The 19,032-nt window shown below is 44.4% G+C and overlaps 1 protein-coding gene across 8 annotated transcripts; it reads left to right on the top strand.

The window, feature by feature from the left end:
* The first annotated feature begins 6,895 nt into the window (after positions 1-6,895).
* Positions 6,896-18,097, top strand: Znf567 (zinc finger protein 567). 8 transcript variants are annotated; one of them, XM_036176593.1, is made up of 5 exons: positions 6,896-6,951; positions 10,475-10,526; positions 11,643-11,769; positions 12,103-12,189; positions 15,812-18,097. In XM_036176593.1, the coding sequence occupies exons 2-5, from the start codon at positions 10,518-10,520 to the stop codon at positions 17,527-17,529; spliced, it is 1,941 nt and encodes a 646-aa protein (XP_036032486.1). In that variant the 5' UTR covers positions 6,896-6,951; positions 10,475-10,517; the 3' UTR covers positions 17,530-18,097. The 8 variants fall into 8 exon arrangements, with proteins under 8 accessions (XP_036032486.1, XP_036032959.1, XP_036031619.1 ...); XM_036177066.1 differs by lacking the exon at positions 6,896-6,951 and adding an exon at positions 8,404-8,734 and having other exon boundaries at positions 14,450-15,875; XM_036175726.1 differs by lacking the exon at positions 6,896-6,951 and adding an exon at positions 8,408-8,734.
* Positions 18,098-19,032: the final 935 nt, after the last annotated feature.

Genomic DNA, 19,032 nt, shown 5'->3' with positions numbered 1-19,032 from the left:
GAGCAGAGCAGGGAAGTAACAGCTTTCACTGGGGCCAGAGCAGAGCAGAATTATGACAGTTGTGCTGGGGAGACCTCCCATTGGAGCAGAGCTGTGACACTTGGTGGGGGAGAGCTGACGGGGAGGGACCTGGTGGGACCTTAGCAGGGCTGTAACAACTTCCCCGGGAAACCCTCCCCTGCTGGGGCAGCGTTGTTACAGTGGGGAAACCTGTCCCCGGAGCAGGGCTGTAAGCTGCTGCTCTTACAGGTACTTATGATGCTCCTTGACTCCCAACTGCCAGGATCCCTTTCAATCTGAGCTGTAATACTTACAACCTAGCTAACCTAGAGACTCAGCGCCTGATAGCGGGCTTTTGTGGAGGCCAGAAGGTGAGGACAAAAACCGAGCTCTAGGAGGGAGCTCTCATCCACAGGAAAGGTTGGAGAATGGAGTCACAAAAGCCACAAGGGCCTCGGGGAGCTGTGAGATTACAGCTCTGAAGGGGAGGTGAGAGAAGAGCACAGGAAGGGGTGTAACAGCCTGGTCGGGTCTAAGAAAACTGCAGGACTGCAGCTTCAAGGTTGCATGATAGGGTAGGTGGAGAGGGCCAGCCATAGCCTTAAAGACAGTGGCTGGGGCTACCTCTGCCTCCAAGAGTACCAGAGGGTGCCAGCTAGTCAACAGTCACTCCCTTGGACTCAGGGAGACGTTTACACTGACCAAAGGGGAAATGCCCCTAACTACTACTGGTGGATGGAATACCGAGTGCTAGGTGAGCTAGAAGTGAGTCTGTTCCGGGTGGACCTGAGATGAGGGATAGGGTCCCAGTGCAGCTTAGGCCCCAAAGGGGAACTCAGGCACCAGGAGAGACTATCCAAGTTACACCACCAAGGGAAGGGTTGCACCTCTGAGGGGAAAGGGATCCTGGCAGTCAGGAGCCATGGAATACCTCAGAGTAACACTGCTCAACAAATCTCCCACGAGATTTGTTGGGAGGAAAAACCCCAGGAGGATGGCTGCCTCTGGTCAGGCAAGAAATAGAACTGAGCAGAAGACCGGGTTAGGGGGAGCTTTCCAGGGCAGGGATTGGAGGGATTTCAAGGCCAGAGCTTGGGGTGAACTCAGAGATTGACGGGATTTCAACTCTTGAGCTTTTTACTCTGTAGGGCAGGGACTGGGTCTAGCCCTTAGGACAGTTAGAGTGTTCTGTGGGTGGAACCTGGTAGCTGGAGGTCCTCAGGGGTGGAACCTGGTCACTTGTGTGCCTCAAGTGGTTTAGAGGTGAGATAAACCCTGCATGGTTTGCAGGGGAGATAATGGTCAGTGTTTGCACATGAGAATACATAGCTTACGTACACACCTCGGCCGGACACTGGGCAGCCTACACAGCCATGTCTTGTTTTTCTTTCAGTCTGTTAGAGCCCTCCACACTCCTCCCTCATGCTTGTTTCAGACACGTTGCCGTGCAGCCCAGGCTGGCTTCCAACTCACTGTGTCTTACTGCTCAGGGTGGTCTTGAACTCCTAATCCTCCTGCCTGACCCTCCCAACAAGTGTTGTGATTATAGAGTCTCATTTCAAAAGACTCATAAGATCCCAAAGGACATACCCATGTTACACTTTATTTCAAAGCAAAGAATATGAGGAGACAGGGGAAGGGGCAGTGTGTGGGAGCCCACAACTGACTCAGTTTCCCAGTTTGAATCTGAAGTCTTTTCTGAGTCAATAGAGTTCAAGCTTGCTTGCTCCAGGGCTGTGAAAAAGTCCTGATTAGCCCATGGGAAGGGACATACTATTTAGCTAAACACAGGCTTGTAGTTAGAGTTTTCCTGCCTGGCCCACAGTCAGGACAAGTCTCTGTCACCTGCCAGGCCCATAGACTCTCAGAACCAACTAAGTAAACACACAGAAACTTACATTGTTTACAAACTGTATGGCCATGGCAGGCTTCTTGTTATCTACGTCTTCTATCTTAAATTAACCTGTTTCTGTTAGTCTATACTTTGCCACGTGGCTCGTGGCTTACCATTACCTTACATCTTGTCATGGCGGCGGCTGGCAGCGTCTCTCCTCTTGGTCTTCCTATTCCCATCTTTCTCTTCTCTCTTGTCCCGCCTATACTTCCTGCCTGGTCACTGGCCAATCAGCACTTTATTTATACAGAGCAATATCCACAGCACAGGCTGCTGATGCCACCAGAGGTACATGGAGATAGAAGAAGAAACTGCCTGCTCCTTGACGCAAGGCAGGATAGGTAGAGGTTGAATGCCTGGGCTGTGCATTGTTCTACCTCTGTCCTTCAAGACTGTGTAGAAGCTGGCTGGGAAATCAACTCGGGGCTGTCCGCCATTGACCGGCAGACCTCTGGACTCTTTTCTGTCTTCTTGATTGTCTCTAGAATCCGAATGCCTCTACCCAGCTCCCCACAGGAGGCTGCCACAGTAATGTTTGCATATCATCCCTATGCAAGCTGCCTGCAGTTCCCAGTGCTTTGTGCCATCATTGCTAACGCTCTCTAGACTGAATGCTGTGTAAAGCTTTGCTTCACGAGTGCTCAAAGCAGTAGTTCTCCGCACAAATCCTCTGTTCACTAATTCTGCCATCAAGCCAGGCTATCTGGTGATAAGTTGAAATCCACCAATAACAAACTGGTTTGGGTGTGGGCGGGGCTTCCAGCCTGAAGATATTGCGAGAGTTTTGCAGTCTAGCTATAAACTAACCCCATCCTCGGTTATGTGTTTCCTGATGCTGTATGTGAACAAAGGTGTCCCCAGTCTGTCAGTCTAAATCATGAACCTATCTTGTGGGCTGGTGATTTTCCAGTGCAATTTCAAGTAGCCAGGCTTCCCATGCCACACGGCACAAGAAATGAGCAGCAGCAGATATTATGGGCCTCTGATTTTGTCTCCAACCTATAGCTCTGGGGTGTTCAACCACTTGAAATAGTTGTCAGTGTATAATCTTGGACTTTTCACTCCCCACCCCCGGTGTATGAACAATACAAGATGCTGCTAAGGGTAGGGCACAACTTCCTCCATATTGCTAGAACTGCAAAGTGATTAAAGCCATCCAGGAAAACATTTGTTAGTCTCTTAAAAGGTTGAAACATATACTTCCCTTATGACCCTGAAATTTCACTTCTATTTTCTATAGCTGCATGGATGAAAACATCTTCACAAAAGAAAATGCTGATGGACAACACCACTTATAATTACTCAAAATTTGAAAGGACCCAAGTATTCTTTAGTGAGTAATGTTTATGTTGTGGTACATGAGCAAAATGGAGTAGTACAGAAATGAAAATATTGAAGTACTCAAATATTCAACAACACTGATAAAATTCAAATATATTAAGCTTTAAGAATGAATGTCAGGTGTTCTGTGTTGTGCAGGATAGTCAAAGAAGGAGAGTCACCTCAGAATGTAATTTGGGTTTTCTGGCAGCAGGGCGGGACAGTTTCTGAGAATTGAATCCCAAACCTTTGTTCAGAAGCTATCCACAAAGATAGTGTTTGGGATACAAGCTCTTCATATCAAAAGCCCCTTTGATCAATTCTACAAGTTATCAGAAGAAAATCATCACAACTGTTCACAGTACCAAATAATACAAGACCTCCAAATGTGCCTGGATAGTCTTGTGACCAAAGATACGCAACAGATGGATAACCCCTTCAGAAAAACAAGTCTATAAATCATAGAAAAAAATCACTGTTGTTTACATGATTTCTTCAAGGTCCAGGTACCTTCAACAAACACAGATTCATGAAACTGTTACCTAGATACAGTGAGAAACAACTGTTACATTTTATGTTTACTCTAGTGTGACTCTACTAGACTCCCACTGGTCTAAAAAGTTACAGGTTGTGTGATCCCATTTATATGACATTCTGAAAAGGGCAAAATGTAAGAACTGGGGATTGGTAAGAAGTTGCTGAGAGTCTGGCACAAGGAGATCTTGGTCCAAAAGGGATGCACCAGGCATCCTCTGAGGTCTTGGGATTGCTCCATAGTCTCTGTGATCAGATATAAAAATGTATAAAGTTGCAAATACACCCACAGCAATAAATCACATTGTAAGTTCTCTAAAACAAATCCTAGATGTTTTCACTGGCTCCACTGTCAGAAGGACCTTCTAATTTGTGTCCCCATGCACTCACACACCCTGCCAAAATAAACGGTTTCTGAGTGTTTTGTTCTTTTCTCTAAGATGAGTTTCCTCTATATAGGCTTCATTGATCTGGAACTTGCCATAAAGCCCAAGCTAGACTTGAACTTGTGGTGGTCCTCCTGCCACTGCCTCTGGAGTATTGGTTGTACATCCTTTACAAGCATGTGTGCACACACTGGCTCATGTGGTTTGATAATTACTTTTTGTCTTAGACACACTATTCTGTTGCTGTGAAGAGACACCATGACCACAGCAACTCATATAAAAGAAAACATTTAATTGTGGGATTGCTTACAGTCTCAGAGGCTTATCATCATCATCATCATCATCATCATCATCATCATCGAGGCAGAGACCATGGTAGCAGTCAGACATGGGCTGGAGAAGTAGCTGAGAGCTACATCTAGGATCTGTAACCAGAGACAGACAGACAGACAGAGACAGAGATGGGGCAGAGAGAGAGAGAGAGAGAGAGAGAGAGAGAGAGAGAGAGATAGATCTTGGATCTCACATGACCTTTTGAAATTTCAAAGCTTACCACCCGTGACGCACTTCCTCCAACAAGGCCACATTTCCTAATCCTTCTCAAACAGTGCCACTCCCTGGTAACTAAGCATTCAAATACATGAAATGTATGGGCAATTCTTTTTTTTATTATGTATATAGTATTCTGCCTGCACACTAGAAGAGGGCACCAGATCTCATTATTGTGGTAGCTGGGAATCGAACTCAGGACCTCTGGAAGAGCAGCCAGTGTTCTTAACCTCTGAGCCATCTCTCCTTGAGCCACCTCTCCAGCCCCGGGCCCTTCTTATTTAAACCACCACACTTGGCCTCGAGTCAACTCAATCACACGACAAGGAAGATATTGCACTTGGCTCTGGTTATAACACTTGTCCATATAATAATCCTCGAGTGCCAGGCTTTACGTCTGGTGTGGGAGATTTGGAGAGCACACCTGTGTGAGGTAGCATGATGGGCTGTGTGTTTTGTGGGGTGTTCTTTATAAGAGCACAGTGGCTGATCTACAAGTCAGTGTGTGCCCAGGAGTGTGCACTCCATTATTGGAAATAACACTAAGTGGGGGCCAATTTGTTTTCACCTTTGGTTCTCAGCGGTATTACTTGTGACACAGTGTTAGATGAATAAATTTGGGGGGGGGGACAGTGAGATAACACAGCTGATTAAGGCTGTTGCTGTCAAGCCTGGAGACCTGAGCTGGATCCCTGGAACCTACATGATGGATGGAGAGAACTGACTCCTGCATGCTGTCCTATTGACTTTGTCCACACACAAATATAATTTAAAGTTTTTGTTTTAAAACATCTCTGGTTGTATGTGTATCCTGCATCCTAGAGGGTCATGTTCTATCCTGGCAGCACATAAGCTCTGAGGTTTTCTTAATGTATTTTGAGGCGAGGACTACTCATTCAGCCAAGCTGCCTTCAAAATCTCTTGTCTCTGGATGTCAAGTTATGCTTTGAGTATAAATGTGCCCCAACAGGCTGCAGTTGCAGGGTGGGGTTGTGCAATCTTGAAGAGGACTTGTTTGAATGAACCCAGTGAGTACAGAAGAGAAGCTGAGTCCCGAGAGCTTGCTGCCAGTTCCTCAGAGCTTACTGTACAGCCTTCGAGTGAGTAGTTGGAGGTTGTGGTGTGGGAGGAACAGACTAGGAAAGCTCAGCAAGAGTGGAGAGTAAACGGGAAGGAGCCGCATCCACTACCATCTCTCCATCATGCTACAAAGGCTTACCACTGGCCCGGCTAGCCCAGGAGGAGTATTGATGAAGCCCAGTTTCAATACTGCAAAGCATGCAAGGAAGGAGTTGGTGCTTAGAGGCAGCAAGTTGACAATGGACATATTATGTTTTGATTTGCAGAGACAGTGTTTCTTGAAGAAGTTCTGACTATCCTTGAACTCAAAGATCCGTCTGCTTCTGTCTCCCGAGTGCTGGGATTAAAGGTGTGTGCTACCACGCTTGACTTATTGAGAACATGTTTTTAATGCACAGATGTATTAAAAATAAGAGGCCAGGTGTGGTGATCTATTCCTTTAATCCCAACACTTGGGAGGCAGAAAGGCATGGATCTTTGTGAATTTGAGGCCAGTCTGATCACATAGGGAGTTCCAGGACAGCCAGAGCTACATAATGGAGAGACTGGTCTCAAAAAAACAAAGATGAAAAATTGGCATCTAGATGGGCACTCGTTCTATTGATAGCTGGCTGTATTAAAAGTCAGGCACTGGAGGCCGGGAGTTCCCCAAGGAAGACAATCAAACCATGCTTTATTGGAAGCCCACTGTTTAACCCAAATGTAGTCTGTAGTCTTCAAGGAGTGTTCCAACAAACTCCAAAACAAACTGGAACTGCAGAAATGAAGCTCAGCCTCATTACCCAGTCAGTACTACACTAACTCAAGGCAGCACCGTTATATGACGGACGACTTCAAATCCATCACAGCCCACATCACAGGTAATCAAGGTCACTCAAAAGATCCCGCATCAGAGCCCAACCACGCACTTAATCATGACCTCATCCCACAAACATACGCACATATGGACACACAAGCCTGAGCTCCAGGCCCTGCACACCCTGGGAGACCTCTGCGCACTGATGCCAGAGTCAGACCAAGTTTGAAGGTGGCCGGGTGGTCTGTGGGAAATGTAGTTCAAGGTCCGCAAAACCCGGATGTCTGGAAGGCGCGCAAAGCCAGCAGCGACAGGAACGCGCCGCAGAGACCCCTGGGAGAGACCGACCACGCCGAATCGCGCAGGCGCGCACGGCTAGCCAGTGGTCCGAGGTGAGCCTGGTGTGTCCTCTGTGCGTGTGAAATGGGCGGGTGATGGGCGAGCCCGGCTGGGGATGCTGAAGGGGAAGGCGCCAGCCCGGGTTAGGACGGACAAGCCCAGAGAGCCAGGCGGCGAGCCGGGAGAATGCGGCGAGGCCGGACCCGGGAGCGCGCACCAGGACTTCCCGCCGAGTCTCCACTTGTGTCTCTTTGCGCCTGTCCTTATAGGCAGGGCTTTGTTCTACCGGTGTTAACGATTGTTAACCAGAAGAGTAGGGGGAAACGCCTGTGTCTGGGTTTTAAAGTCAGTCGATTTATTTGAGATTGTAGGACTTTGGAGAGTAAATGGCGTTGTGGGAGGGTTTTTGTTGCGTGTTAAGTAAGGCTCTGTCGGAGATTGCGCTTGCCTTGGGGACTTCTGGAATCGTTGACTGCAATGAGCAGTACAACTTTGTTTACGTCTAATTTTGAAATGTTTGTGTTGGAAGTCCATGAGGAGTCGTTAAGTTGCCCATTATGGGACTTGAGAAAACCTCAGTCCTGGCTACATAGCATTGTTTAAATTTTCTGAAGAGTTGCCGTTTTATTTGCCTTAAGAATTTGATGAACAATTTAACAAGTATAATAGATTTGTTTTGAGACAGAGTTTCTCAAGTGTAGCCCTGGCTGCCTTGGAGCTCACCGATGTAGACCAGGCTAGCCTCAGAGATCTACCTGCCTCTGCCTCCCAAGTGCTGGCATAAAAGGCGTGCACCAACACCGCCTGGCTGATCTATTTATGTATTTTATTTTATTTTATTATTTTTTTTTTTTTTGAGATAGAGATTGACTATGTAGCCCTGGTTGGCCTTGATCTTACAGAGATTCACACATCCCGACCCCCCACCCCCACCCCGCTTCCAGAATGCTAGGATTAAAGATGTGTGCTGAGACTTTTAGTTATTTTTTTATGAAGAGAAAATAAAAACTTGAGGGAGTAGCACTGTATATATTGAGAAACTACATATTGAATGGTGACTAATATATTGGAATAAGCAGAACATCTTTGAGAACATACAATTTTTTAAAAAGAAAGAAAACAGGCAGTAGTGGCCTACATCTTTAATCCCAGCACTCAGGAGGCAGGAGGATCTCTGTGAGTTTGAAGCCAGCCTGGTCTACAGAGTGAGTTCCAGGACAGCCAGGACTGTTACACGGAGAAACCCTGTCTCTTGGGGGGAGGGTTGGAGGACGACAAAACCCCGCAGGTCATGAGGTTCAGTGGTAAAGCACTTTTCTAACTAGGTACGAGTCCACCCCTCACACTCTCAGATGAACTCTAGGGCTTCAGATGAACAAGGAGACACTCTTCCCCTATTCTCTTTTAACCGCCACTTCAAAATTACTATTGGGGTGGTTTTTTTCTCCCGACTGCCATACGAATTCATGGAAAGCTCGATAATTTTTGCAACGCATTCTTTTTTTTTTTTTTAACTTGTTATTGATTCCTTGTGGATCTCACATCATATATCTCACCCATCTCCCTTTTCCCTCACTTCCACCCTCTCTGCCAGGCACTCTTAAGATACTAAAAAATTGTTGGGCATTTAAATACAGATCAGTTTCATAGCGGTCACTTAGCTAGTCACACTTGCTTAAGGTTTTTGTGTGAGTGGAAGTGTGTGCCCATAGAGGCCTGAAGAGAACATCAGATACCTGGGTGTGCAGTTACAGCTGTTATGAACTGCCTTCTGTGGGTGCTGAGAACTGACTCAGGGCCTCTTCGAGAGCACCAACCACAGCATCATCTCTCCAGGTATTGAAACACTTTCTGTCTGTTTGTTTGTTTGTTCATTGGTTTTTGAGACAGGGATTCTCTGTGTAGCCCTGGCTGTCCTAGAACTCACCACATAGGCCAGGCTGGCCTCAAAGTTAGAGATCCGCCTGCCTCTGCCTCCTGAGTGTGGGACCAAAGGCGTGGACCACCACCACCCAGCTACATTTTTTTTTTTAAAGCAAAATCTTCCTGCTTTTGAAAGCCTACTGTGTGAAAGGTACATATATGACCCCTGCTCCCCCAATTCTCCAACCCCCATTTTGTCTCTTTGCTTCTGTAGTTGCCAGGTCTCCAGCTCGAACAGATTGGAAGCTAAGAAGAGAAATAGGAGTTCAAAGGACAATAGGAGGCTAGCATAGCTGGTAACTGCAGTTTAGGATATCTTCTCTTATTTCCCAAGAGAAGCTGCTTTTGGACCCTCCAGACACACTTCCGCTCCCATGTGTTCAGCTCTTCTCCAGCCGCAGCCTCCTGTTCCTCGGGACATGCAGGGCCCAGTTGTCTGGGTGGATCTTGCTTGTCCCAGGAGTCCTCTTGGGTAGGATCCAACACAACCCAAGCAGCCACTACCCTTGGGGGCTTCACCTAGTGTTACGGTGAGAATTACTGCCTTCTGGTTGAATACATTTTTGTCCAGTGTTCTCGTGACACCTGGGAGAAGCCCTTTGCTTATAAGCATACATTTTTCTTCCCTCAGGAAAATTGTGTTCTAAAAGCAACTTACCCACTTAAAAATATATTATTCTCAGCTTTCCAGCCTATTGAGGTATGAGTTAAACTAATGGACACTGAACTTTACAGAGGAGAAAATAGGGTTTATGTGTCTGAGTGAAGGACATTTGCCTCGTGTGCTGTCTGGGATTCACTGGGGCTGAATCAGAAGTTACCATCCTGTAAAAAAGGCAGGTGGTGGCCGGAGAGTTGGCTCAGGGTTTAAGAGCACGTGTTGCTCTTGCAGAGGACCCGGGTTCTGTTCCCAGCACCCATGTGGCAGGTCACAACTGTCTGTGATCTTCTGTCCTCTGAGGGTACCATAATGCATATGGTGCATGTACATACATGCACACAAAATACTCATGCACATAAAATAAATAAATTTAAAAAGGAGATAGTTGGATCAGGAGTTCCAGGTCATCCTCGTCTATGTAGCAAATTTCAGGCCATCTTGGGCTGCATAAGACATTGTCTCAAAAAGCAAAGAACTAACACACATCTATACAATAAAAATAACCCAATAGGAAAAAGTAATGAATTATAAGAGCACATTTGTAGACAGAAACTAGTTGTTTTTAAACCTAAGCTTTTCTTCTCCAATAAGGAGAGAACTCAAACTGAAACCAGAATTGATGCCTGTTGGATAATCATGAGCAGGTTGTGTACACAGTGCTCCTCAGGTGTGGGGTGTCAGGTAGTGCCATGGATTGTTATACAGGGTTTGTTGGCCTTGTTAGGGAGCGGCTGGAAGCCTTCCATAACTGTAGTTGTTTGGGGTAGGGTGCAGCTTGCCCTCACTCCATCGTGTCCCAAAAGCCTGTATCTTTGGATGTGGGAATCAAATAGCTCCTTAGTCCCAACAATATATTACATTCATTAGGATGTACAAAGGAGACAAAATCAACACAGAGATGGCTTTAATTTAGTATAAGCCATAAGAGCTAGCTGTAAGGGAGTGAATTCTCAAGCGCCCACTCTTACCCCTTCTTGGCTTTGCTATTTTAGGAACTACCCTACTTTCCTGAAGAGGAGCCCAGATCTCAAAACCATGGCTCAGGTGAGGTAATGGTTCCCCCTCCTTGGGAAGTTGCTTGTTTTGCTCTACTCTGTCAAACTATCTCCCCCACTTTGATTTTGAAGTGGAGAAAATTTATGTCATTGGTGAAGCCAGAGGATTTTTTTTCTGTCTTGTGAGACACCATGCCTTATGTGTGTACTACAGTGGGCTGTGGGTTTATATTCCTACGTACTCTCCTGTGTTCATGCCCGGGGAGCACATATGTTAGTCTGGTTCCCAGTAAACAAGTGCACATTGTAGGCATGGAGCAACTTCAGATGAGTCATGGTTTAATTACATTTGTATTTTCCTCAGTGTTAACATCTGTGAACATGGATGTACCACAGCATTCATGTGAATGTCAACGCAACTTACAGGATTTTGGTTCTTCTCTTTTACCACGAGGAACCACGATTGAACTCCATCATCAGGCAACTGGTGCCTTTACCTGCTGACAGTTTATATGACTGTCACAAAGAAGCAGGGATAAGAGTAGTTCCCAGGGCTATAGAGATGCCAAGCACTTGTTATTCTTCCAGAGGCCCTGGATTCAGTTCCTAGCACCCACATGGTGTCTTACAACTGTCTAACTCTAGTTCCTGGGACTCGGACACTATCTTCTAACCTCCAAGGGCACTAGGCACATGTGTGGTGCACAGACACACATGCGGGCAAAACACCCATACAGATAATAAAATAAATCTAAAGAAATCTTTCAAAGAGTAGTTTTCATGTCCCGACTACTTGGTCCCAAATAAACACAGAAGCTTAGAGTAATGTTCGACCAATCGCTCAGGCTTACTACTAACTAGCTCCAACATTGAAATCAACCCATTCCTATAATCTATGTACTGCCATGTGGCTCATGGCTTTACCTGTCCTCTGGCATCTTGCTTCTTGGGCAGCTCACTGGCATCTCTCTCAACTCTGCCCTTTTCATGCGAGTTCTCAGTTTGATTGTCCTGCCTGACTTTATCCTGCCTTGCTATAGGCCAGTCAGCTTTATTATTAACAGTGAGGGTAATGCATATTCACAGCACACAGAAGGATCAGCCACAGCAGTGCCCAGCATCAAGTTAATGCGTATCAGTCACCCTTCCAAATTCTGCACTGCAGGGGTCCCTGTCACTCAAGGATGTGACTGTGGACTTCAGTCAGGAGGAGTGGCAGCAGCTGGATCCTGCTCAGAAGACCCTGTGTCTGGATGTGATGTTGGAAAACTATGGCCACCTCATCTCCGTAGGTATGGAAAGCTGTATTTCCTCTTGGAGCACCTAAGTAGCTGTGCTCTCGAATTCCAGTAATGGGAACCAAGAGACCCTTTTGGTCTGCAGGAGGGATGTTTCCTCTTTAGCTCCTAGAGGAAGGAGCTAAGTTTGCTGTTGTGCAAATGAGATACATTCAGTTGCACCTTAGTCACCTTTAGTATTTTTGAGCTTCTGCACATGTGAGATCATACGTTGAGCGCATCCCCTCATCTCCCCACAGCTACCCTCTTTTTGGCTGGGTGTGTGCTTTACCACTGAGCTCCGTCCCCAGCTACCTTGCTCATTATTACTTCCTTCTCCCCTATCAGGGTGTGATGTGTGTAAACCTGATGTTATCCTCAGATTGGAGAGAGGGGAGGAACCATGGACATCATTTGCAGGTCATGTCTGCTTAGGTGAGATTCCAAGTTCCAGACATGAAAGATGATAGAAAGTAAAACTGAAGGAAGCAGGTAACCAGGAATATCATTGAAATGTTTTAAATATTCTTAAAATTTCCTAACTTTTGAAGTAACCGGCTCACCTACAAAACTTAAACCAAAATTCTGAGCCAGGCATGTTGGACACAACTGGAGTCCTAGAAACTGAGTTCAGGAGCTCAAGGCCAACAGGAGAGCTTGCTTGAAGGAATGAGGGAGTGAGGGGTCCTTGCACGTGTCATGGCAGACAGGGAAACGATCTGCAAAGAGGAGAGAATGAAAACTCTGATTGGCCTGACTTAGTTGGCCAGGTTGGATCGAGCTCCTAGAGAGTCTGATGAAGGGGATTTATTGCTAGCATATTTAAGGATAGTCCAGTTTGGAAATGTTTTCTGGTGTAACAAACCCTGGTGCATGAGGAGGCATAATTACATTGTGTCATTTCTTCCAAGAAGATGCATTCTGGAGATAGACTACCCTATATTAACTTGAGGGGAGGGTCTGGCCTGGCCTTGATCATGTAAATCGTATAGAAGTCATTTGGGCTACTAGCCACCTCTGGTTCTGATTGTAGGGGCTTGATGTGGCCCGGCCCAACAGATAACACAGATCACCAGGCTATTAATCACTTCCAAATCCCAGCCTGCTAGAAAACAGGTCATATGTCCTTCCTTTGAAAAGAACAATCCTAGCCGGGCGGTGGTGGTGCACGCCTTTAATCCCAGCACTCAGGAGGCGGAGGCAGGCGGATCTCTGAGTTCGAGGCCAGCCTGGGCTACCAAGTGAGTTCCAGGAAAGGCGCAAAGCTACACAGGGAAACCCTGGGTTCTGGTTTCCCTGGAGATCTATAAGTGAAACAAATAAATGAATAAACAAGGGAGTTCAAGGCCAACAGGAGAGTGAGCATGTCTAAATAAATAAATGAGCAGTGGCCAAGCTCTGTGGTATAGCCCTTGCCTGACATGCTAGTGCGTGGACTCATCTACAACACTACAAAATAACCAAACACTACTTATTGTTTCTCCCCAAACTTGCTTGTTACTAAAGATATTTGCTCCAATGTAACAAAAATCCTCCTGCCTCAGCCTTCCAGCTGCTGGGGTGTCAGGCCATGTACCAGCACACTCTTCTGCTGTGTTTATGTTTTCTTTCCCATGAACTGCTGGTGATCATTTCCTGACACATCTGCCTGCTTTCAGTACTACACACTGTTCATACAGACACAAACATTACTTATAGATACTTGATGCTTCAAGATTCTTTCTCCCAAAGATAAGATCTACTGAAGACAAATCTGGCATGTAATGTGTTAAATATTCAGCAAGTAAACAGTTATACGTGGAGCAGGAGGCCCTAGGTTTAGCCCCCAGCACTGGAGGGACATGTGTGAATGAAGCTGTGTTAAGAGATACCTTTGTCGCTGGGCAGTGGTAGTGCATGCCTTTAATCCCAGCCCTCGGGAGGCAGAACCAGGCAGATCTCTGTGAGTTCGAGGCCAGCCTGGGCTACAGAGCAAGATCCAGGACAGCCACCAAAACTACACAGAGAAACCTTGTCTCAAAAAACCAAAGAGAGAGAGACAGAGGAGAGAGACAGAGAGACAGAGACAGAGAGAGAGAGAAAGAGACAGAGAGAGATACCTTTGTCATCCATTCAGAAAGCCTGTACTTCTGAGCTCTTTTCAAATACACCTGCTTAGGCTGTGACCCTATTCTGACCCAAGTGGTTTAATCCCAGAAAACATCGCTCTGAGATATGCAGTAATATTGTTATTTTACATGTACAAATATTTTGCCTGCATGTATATACGTGCACTACATACATACCTGGGCTATGAGGCCAGAAGAGAGTTTCAGATTCTCAGGAACTGGACTTACGGACAGTTGTCAGCTTCCATATGGGTGCTGGGAACTGAACAGTTCTCTTAACTGTTCAGACATCTTTCCAGCCCCCAAAACATCCTTTTCAATAAGAAAGGATCCTCTTCAGTCTGTATTTTATGAAATATTTATTGCTAAATTTGGTGGTACATCCCTGTAATCCCAACACTTCAGAAGCTGAATTGGAGGACTAGCATGCGTTTGAAGCCACTCTGGCCTACCTCATGAGTCAGTGTTACTATCTAAGACTCAAAAAGCAATCCAACAAGGGTGCTGGAGAGATGATGCAGAGGTTAAGAGCACTGGCTGCTCTTCAGACAACTTGGGTTCACAACCATTCATAACTCCACTTCTAGATCCGATAGCCTCTTCTGACGTCCATGGGCACCAAGCACACATCTGGTGCACATACATGAAGGCAAAACACTCACATGAAATAAAATGAATAAATCCAAAAGGTAACAAGTTTGAGGTAAGCCTGGGCTATATGAAATCCTATTATGTTTCAAAAGATTTCTGTTGTTGCAATGACTTTTCTAGATAATAATTATCCTCAAGTTTTGAGTAGAGCCGGAAGTGGAGGAAGGAAAATGTGTAGGCTTCTGTTGTGTTTTGTTGTTGGCTGCAGTGTTGAGGCTGGACCCCAGAGCCTGGTCCATGCTGGACAGACTCCACTGCTGAGCTGCATCCCACCTTGTAGTTTGTTGAGCTGGTTTTCACCATGTAGCCAAGTCTGGCATCAAACACTCAATCCCCGTGTCTCTGCCTCACAAGTGCTGGGATTTTACATGTGCACCTTTGCCTATGTGAAGGGTTTCTGAAATCATAGAACAGTACGATTTACTTGAAGATCCTCTAAATGTGACTAGAAATAAAGCTGGAAATTGATGAAAATAGTACAAACTTAGGCTGTGGTCACTTGGCCCAACATTTTAGAGGTGTCATTCACTCTCTGCCTTGCCCTCTCACCAGCTAAACATCTTCCTACTTGTTCAGATCTTGATTATGCTCTAAGATAGAGATGAGTGCCTGAAAACAACAGTTATCCCCGGAGTTCTGGAGTCACTTAGCAGGTTAGCTACAACAGTTGTACACAGCACTCTGTTTTAAACTTATTGTTAGAGGTATTTTCCTAGTTCCCCTGTTACATGACAAAATACTTCTCCCTCTTCCGTGGCCTCAGAGCCAGATTATTGGAATGCTTTTCTAGATTCCAAGAAACTAATCCTTTAAAAGATTAGTGAGCCTGTGGTACTTCGTGTAAGGGGCTGGGCAAAATGACTGGCGGGTTTCACCACAGTAATTAAGAGACTTGGGTATAAAAATTTGGGTGATGTTTCTTGCGATAGTTACCTTTCCTGTGATTTCTCTTAACAAATACTTCTACCTTATTGTTCATCTTATATTACTTTCATTCCCTTGATAGATGTTTTATCATTTAAGAGTCTTCCTGAATTCCTCTTATACCATTCATTATTTGGTTTGTATTGCTTTATGTATATAATTATTTATGGTTCAAGAGATATTAACTGTTTTATTTCATTCTTTCACACTGAAACATGCTTTGTATTTATGCTTCATGTTTGTATCTTTTCTACTGTTTGCTTTGCTTTATAACCTGGAAGTGGTTTGCTATAGGTCTTTCACATGTTAGACTGTTTCCTAATTCTTTTACCTATCAAATTTGTGGGAATTCACCAGTTGTTATTCTTTTCCAGAAGAAAACTGGAGATCAAGTGAGTTTTTAATGAAATTCAAGGAACACCAAGATAAGTATTCTAGATCATTTGTATATATTAACTATAAAGAACTAACTAAAAAGAAGAGTAATATATATCAAAAGACATTTACCCTAGTGAACAGTCCTGTTAATTCCAAACATCTACCTCCTGAATATGACACTCATGGAAATATTTTAGAAAATGTTTCAGAATCAATGAACAATAATCTATGTCCAGCAAGTAAGAGATTTAATGAGTATGATGGATATTTGAAATCATGCCCAAATTCCATGCAAGACATGGGACATCCTGAAACCAAATTCCATACTCCAAGTGCCAAGGCTTGCAGTCACAGTGATGTACAGGTACAGTATGAGAAAACAGGAGCTCCAGCAGTGTCATTTAGAAATAATAACTGTGAGAAGCCATTTCTTAGGAAGGGAAGCTCAAATACACAAAATGGAGCATACAGAGGGGAAAATCCATCCATATATAACAAAAAGAAAAGAGCAACAAATACTGAAAAAAATCATATATGCACAGAATGTGGGAAGTCCTTCTGCAGGAAGTCAGTATTGATTCTACATCTGGCGATTCACACAGAGGAAAAGCCTTATCAGTGTCATCAGTGTGGAAATGCATTTAGAAGGAGGTCGTATCTCATTGACCATCAGAGAACTCACACGGGAGAAAAACCCTTTGTTTGTAATGAGTGTGGTAAGTCCTTCCGCCTAAAGACAGCCCTCACTGATCACCAGAGAACACACACAGGCGAGAAGTCCTATGAATGCCCACAGTGTAAGAACGCCTTCAGATTGAAGTCCCACCTTACTCGTCATCAGAGAACTCACACAGGAGAAAAGCCATATGAGTGCAATGACTGTGGGAAATCTTTCCGCCAAAAGACAACACTCTCCCTCCATCAGAGAATTCATACAGGGGAGAAACCCTACATTTGTAAAGAATGTGGGAAATCTTTCCACCAGAAAGCAAATCTCACTGTCCACCAGCGGACTCATACAGGGGAGAAGCCCTATATTTGTAAGGAATGTGGGAAATCATTCTCCCAGAAAACAACACTTGCCCTTCATGAAAAAACTCATAACGAGGAGAAGCCCTATATGTGTAACGAATGTGGAAAGTCCTTCCGCCAGAAAACAACCCTTGTGGCCCATCAGAGGACACATACAGGGGAAAAGTCCTATGAGTGTCCTCGTTGTGGGAAGGCCTTTAGAGTGAAATCCTACCTCATCGATCATCACAGAACTCACACAGGAGAAAAACCATATGAATGTAACGAGTGTGGGAAATCATTCAGTCAAAAAACAAATCTCAATCTACACCAGAGGATTCATACTGGGGAGAAACCCTATGTTTGTAAAGAGTGTGGGAAGTCCTTTCGCCAAAAAGCAACCCTCACTGTACATCAGAAAATACATACAGGGCAGAAGTCCTATGAGTGTCCTCAGTGTGGAAAAGCTTTTAGCAGGAAATCCTACCTCATTCATCATCAAAGAACTCATACAGGAGAGAAACCCTATAAATGCAATGAATGTGGAAAGTGCTTCCGTCAAAAAACAAATCTCATTGTTCATCAAAGAACTCACACAGGTGAGAAACCCTATGTGTGTAAGGACTGTGGCAAGTCCTTCAGTTATAAGAGAAACCTCATTGTCCATCAAAGGGTTCATAGAGAAAATATAGAAATAGAATAAAAGAAAGTGATGTCTTTGTAAAGTCTTTCCAATTATTATAAAGTTGCAGTTTTAAAAAGAAAACCATGCTTACATATATCACAGTAGTTATTAGAGTTCCTACCACATTACTATTTACTGCTCCCTAGCATAGGAAATATTTATAGTCATTGTTGAATTGTGTCAGCTGTGAAGGTAATTTGTAACTTTTAGACTGTTCTGCTGACTTGAAATACTTTATTAAAACTACTTCCAATTGTGTGTGGTAGTGCACACTTAGAGATGCCAGTACTTTGGTGGCAAAGGCAAGGAAGTCATAGTTTTAGAGCAACCTGACCTACATACCAGCTTTCAAGCCAGCCAGGGCTACATGGGAGAGACCATCTCAAAACAACAAAAAATTGTAGTACATGTAGGAAAACACACTATAAAATGGTTATCAGCATTAATTTCCATAAGAATAAAAATGAACCCAAAGTTTCGTTGTAGTCTATATTACTAAAAAATAGTTGCTGCTTTCCCTATAAGTACATCTGCATATATTTTTCCTTTGGTTTTTTGAGACAGGATTTCACTGTGGCTCTGGCTGTCTTGGAACTCTATAAACCAGGCTGGCCTAGACTAACGGTGTGCATCACTACTGCTGGCTCATATTTTTAAATTTTAAGCATGGTTTATCATACATTTTGAATTTTTTAACATCCTGCTTTGTTTCACATTTTAAAGATAAGTACAATCACATGTGTTGGTAGTACATTAATTTTAATATTTCATTTTAAGTATATACTTCTAGTTATCTTACTTGTGGATATTTATATTTTTTGATAACTGCCATTAAAATGCTGCTATATTCTGGTATGTCTTTTGGTGTTTACATGTGTATGCATTTATTACTTAATACCAGAGGAATTTTTCCATCCAACATGTAGGTCTTTTCAATTACAATAGATTCTGTCATATATCTCAGACCTTTCATAAAATGATTAAATATAATCAATGTGAAAAAGCAAAACCAGCCAGGCCTGGTAGTGCATGCCTTTAATCCCAGCCCTTGGGGAGGCGGGTTTAAAGTACTCCCAGCATTGAGTAGGAGGCCAAGGCAGGCGGATCTCTGATTTGAGGCCAGCCTGGTCTACAGGAGAAACCCTGTTTTGAAGAAAAACACACAGACAGACAGACAGATTAGGTAGGTAGGTAGATGACAAAACAAAACCAACCCAAACCCTTTAAACAGCCATTCAAACTGGTAATGTTAGGTTCCCCCCACCCCCCCCCCCAAAAAGGCAGTTTCACTGACATTGTTCAAGATGACAGTCTGGGCTCAGCTCAGGCTGGAAACAGACAGATTGCTTTGAGGAGGGTTTATAAAAGCTCACAGAAGAGCCACTTTTCTTATGTCTTCCTACTTCAGGCAAATAAGGCATCTGCTTACAGATCAAAGCCCATGTTAACTTACAGGTTTCTGCAACTCCTATTAACATGGAGCTGTGGTGCCTATCAGAGCCACTGGGCTCCTCTGGCCCC

The sequence above is a fragment of the Onychomys torridus genome, chromosome 1, assembly GCF_903995425.1.
Source record: "Onychomys torridus chromosome 1, mOncTor1.1, whole genome shotgun sequence".
Classification (NCBI taxonomy): Eukaryota; Metazoa; Chordata; class Mammalia; order Rodentia; family Cricetidae; genus Onychomys; species Onychomys torridus.
This window is presented reverse-complemented; position numbering and strand designations above follow the sequence as displayed.

Excerpts from the sequence above, each read along its gene's own strand:
- Znf567 (XM_036175726.1), top strand. The coding sequence starts at position 8,658 with ATGAACTGCCTTCTGTGGGTGCTGAGAACTGACTCAGGGCCTCTTCGA. Across the intron at positions 10,527-11,642 it reads ATCTCAAAACCATGGCTCAG|GGGTCCCTGTCACTCAAGGA; the intron begins GTGAGGTAATGG and ends TCTGCACTGCAG. Across the intron at positions 11,770-12,102 it reads TGGCCACCTCATCTCCGTAG|GGTGTGATGTGTGTAAACCT; the intron begins GTATGGAAAGCT and ends CTCCCCTATCAG.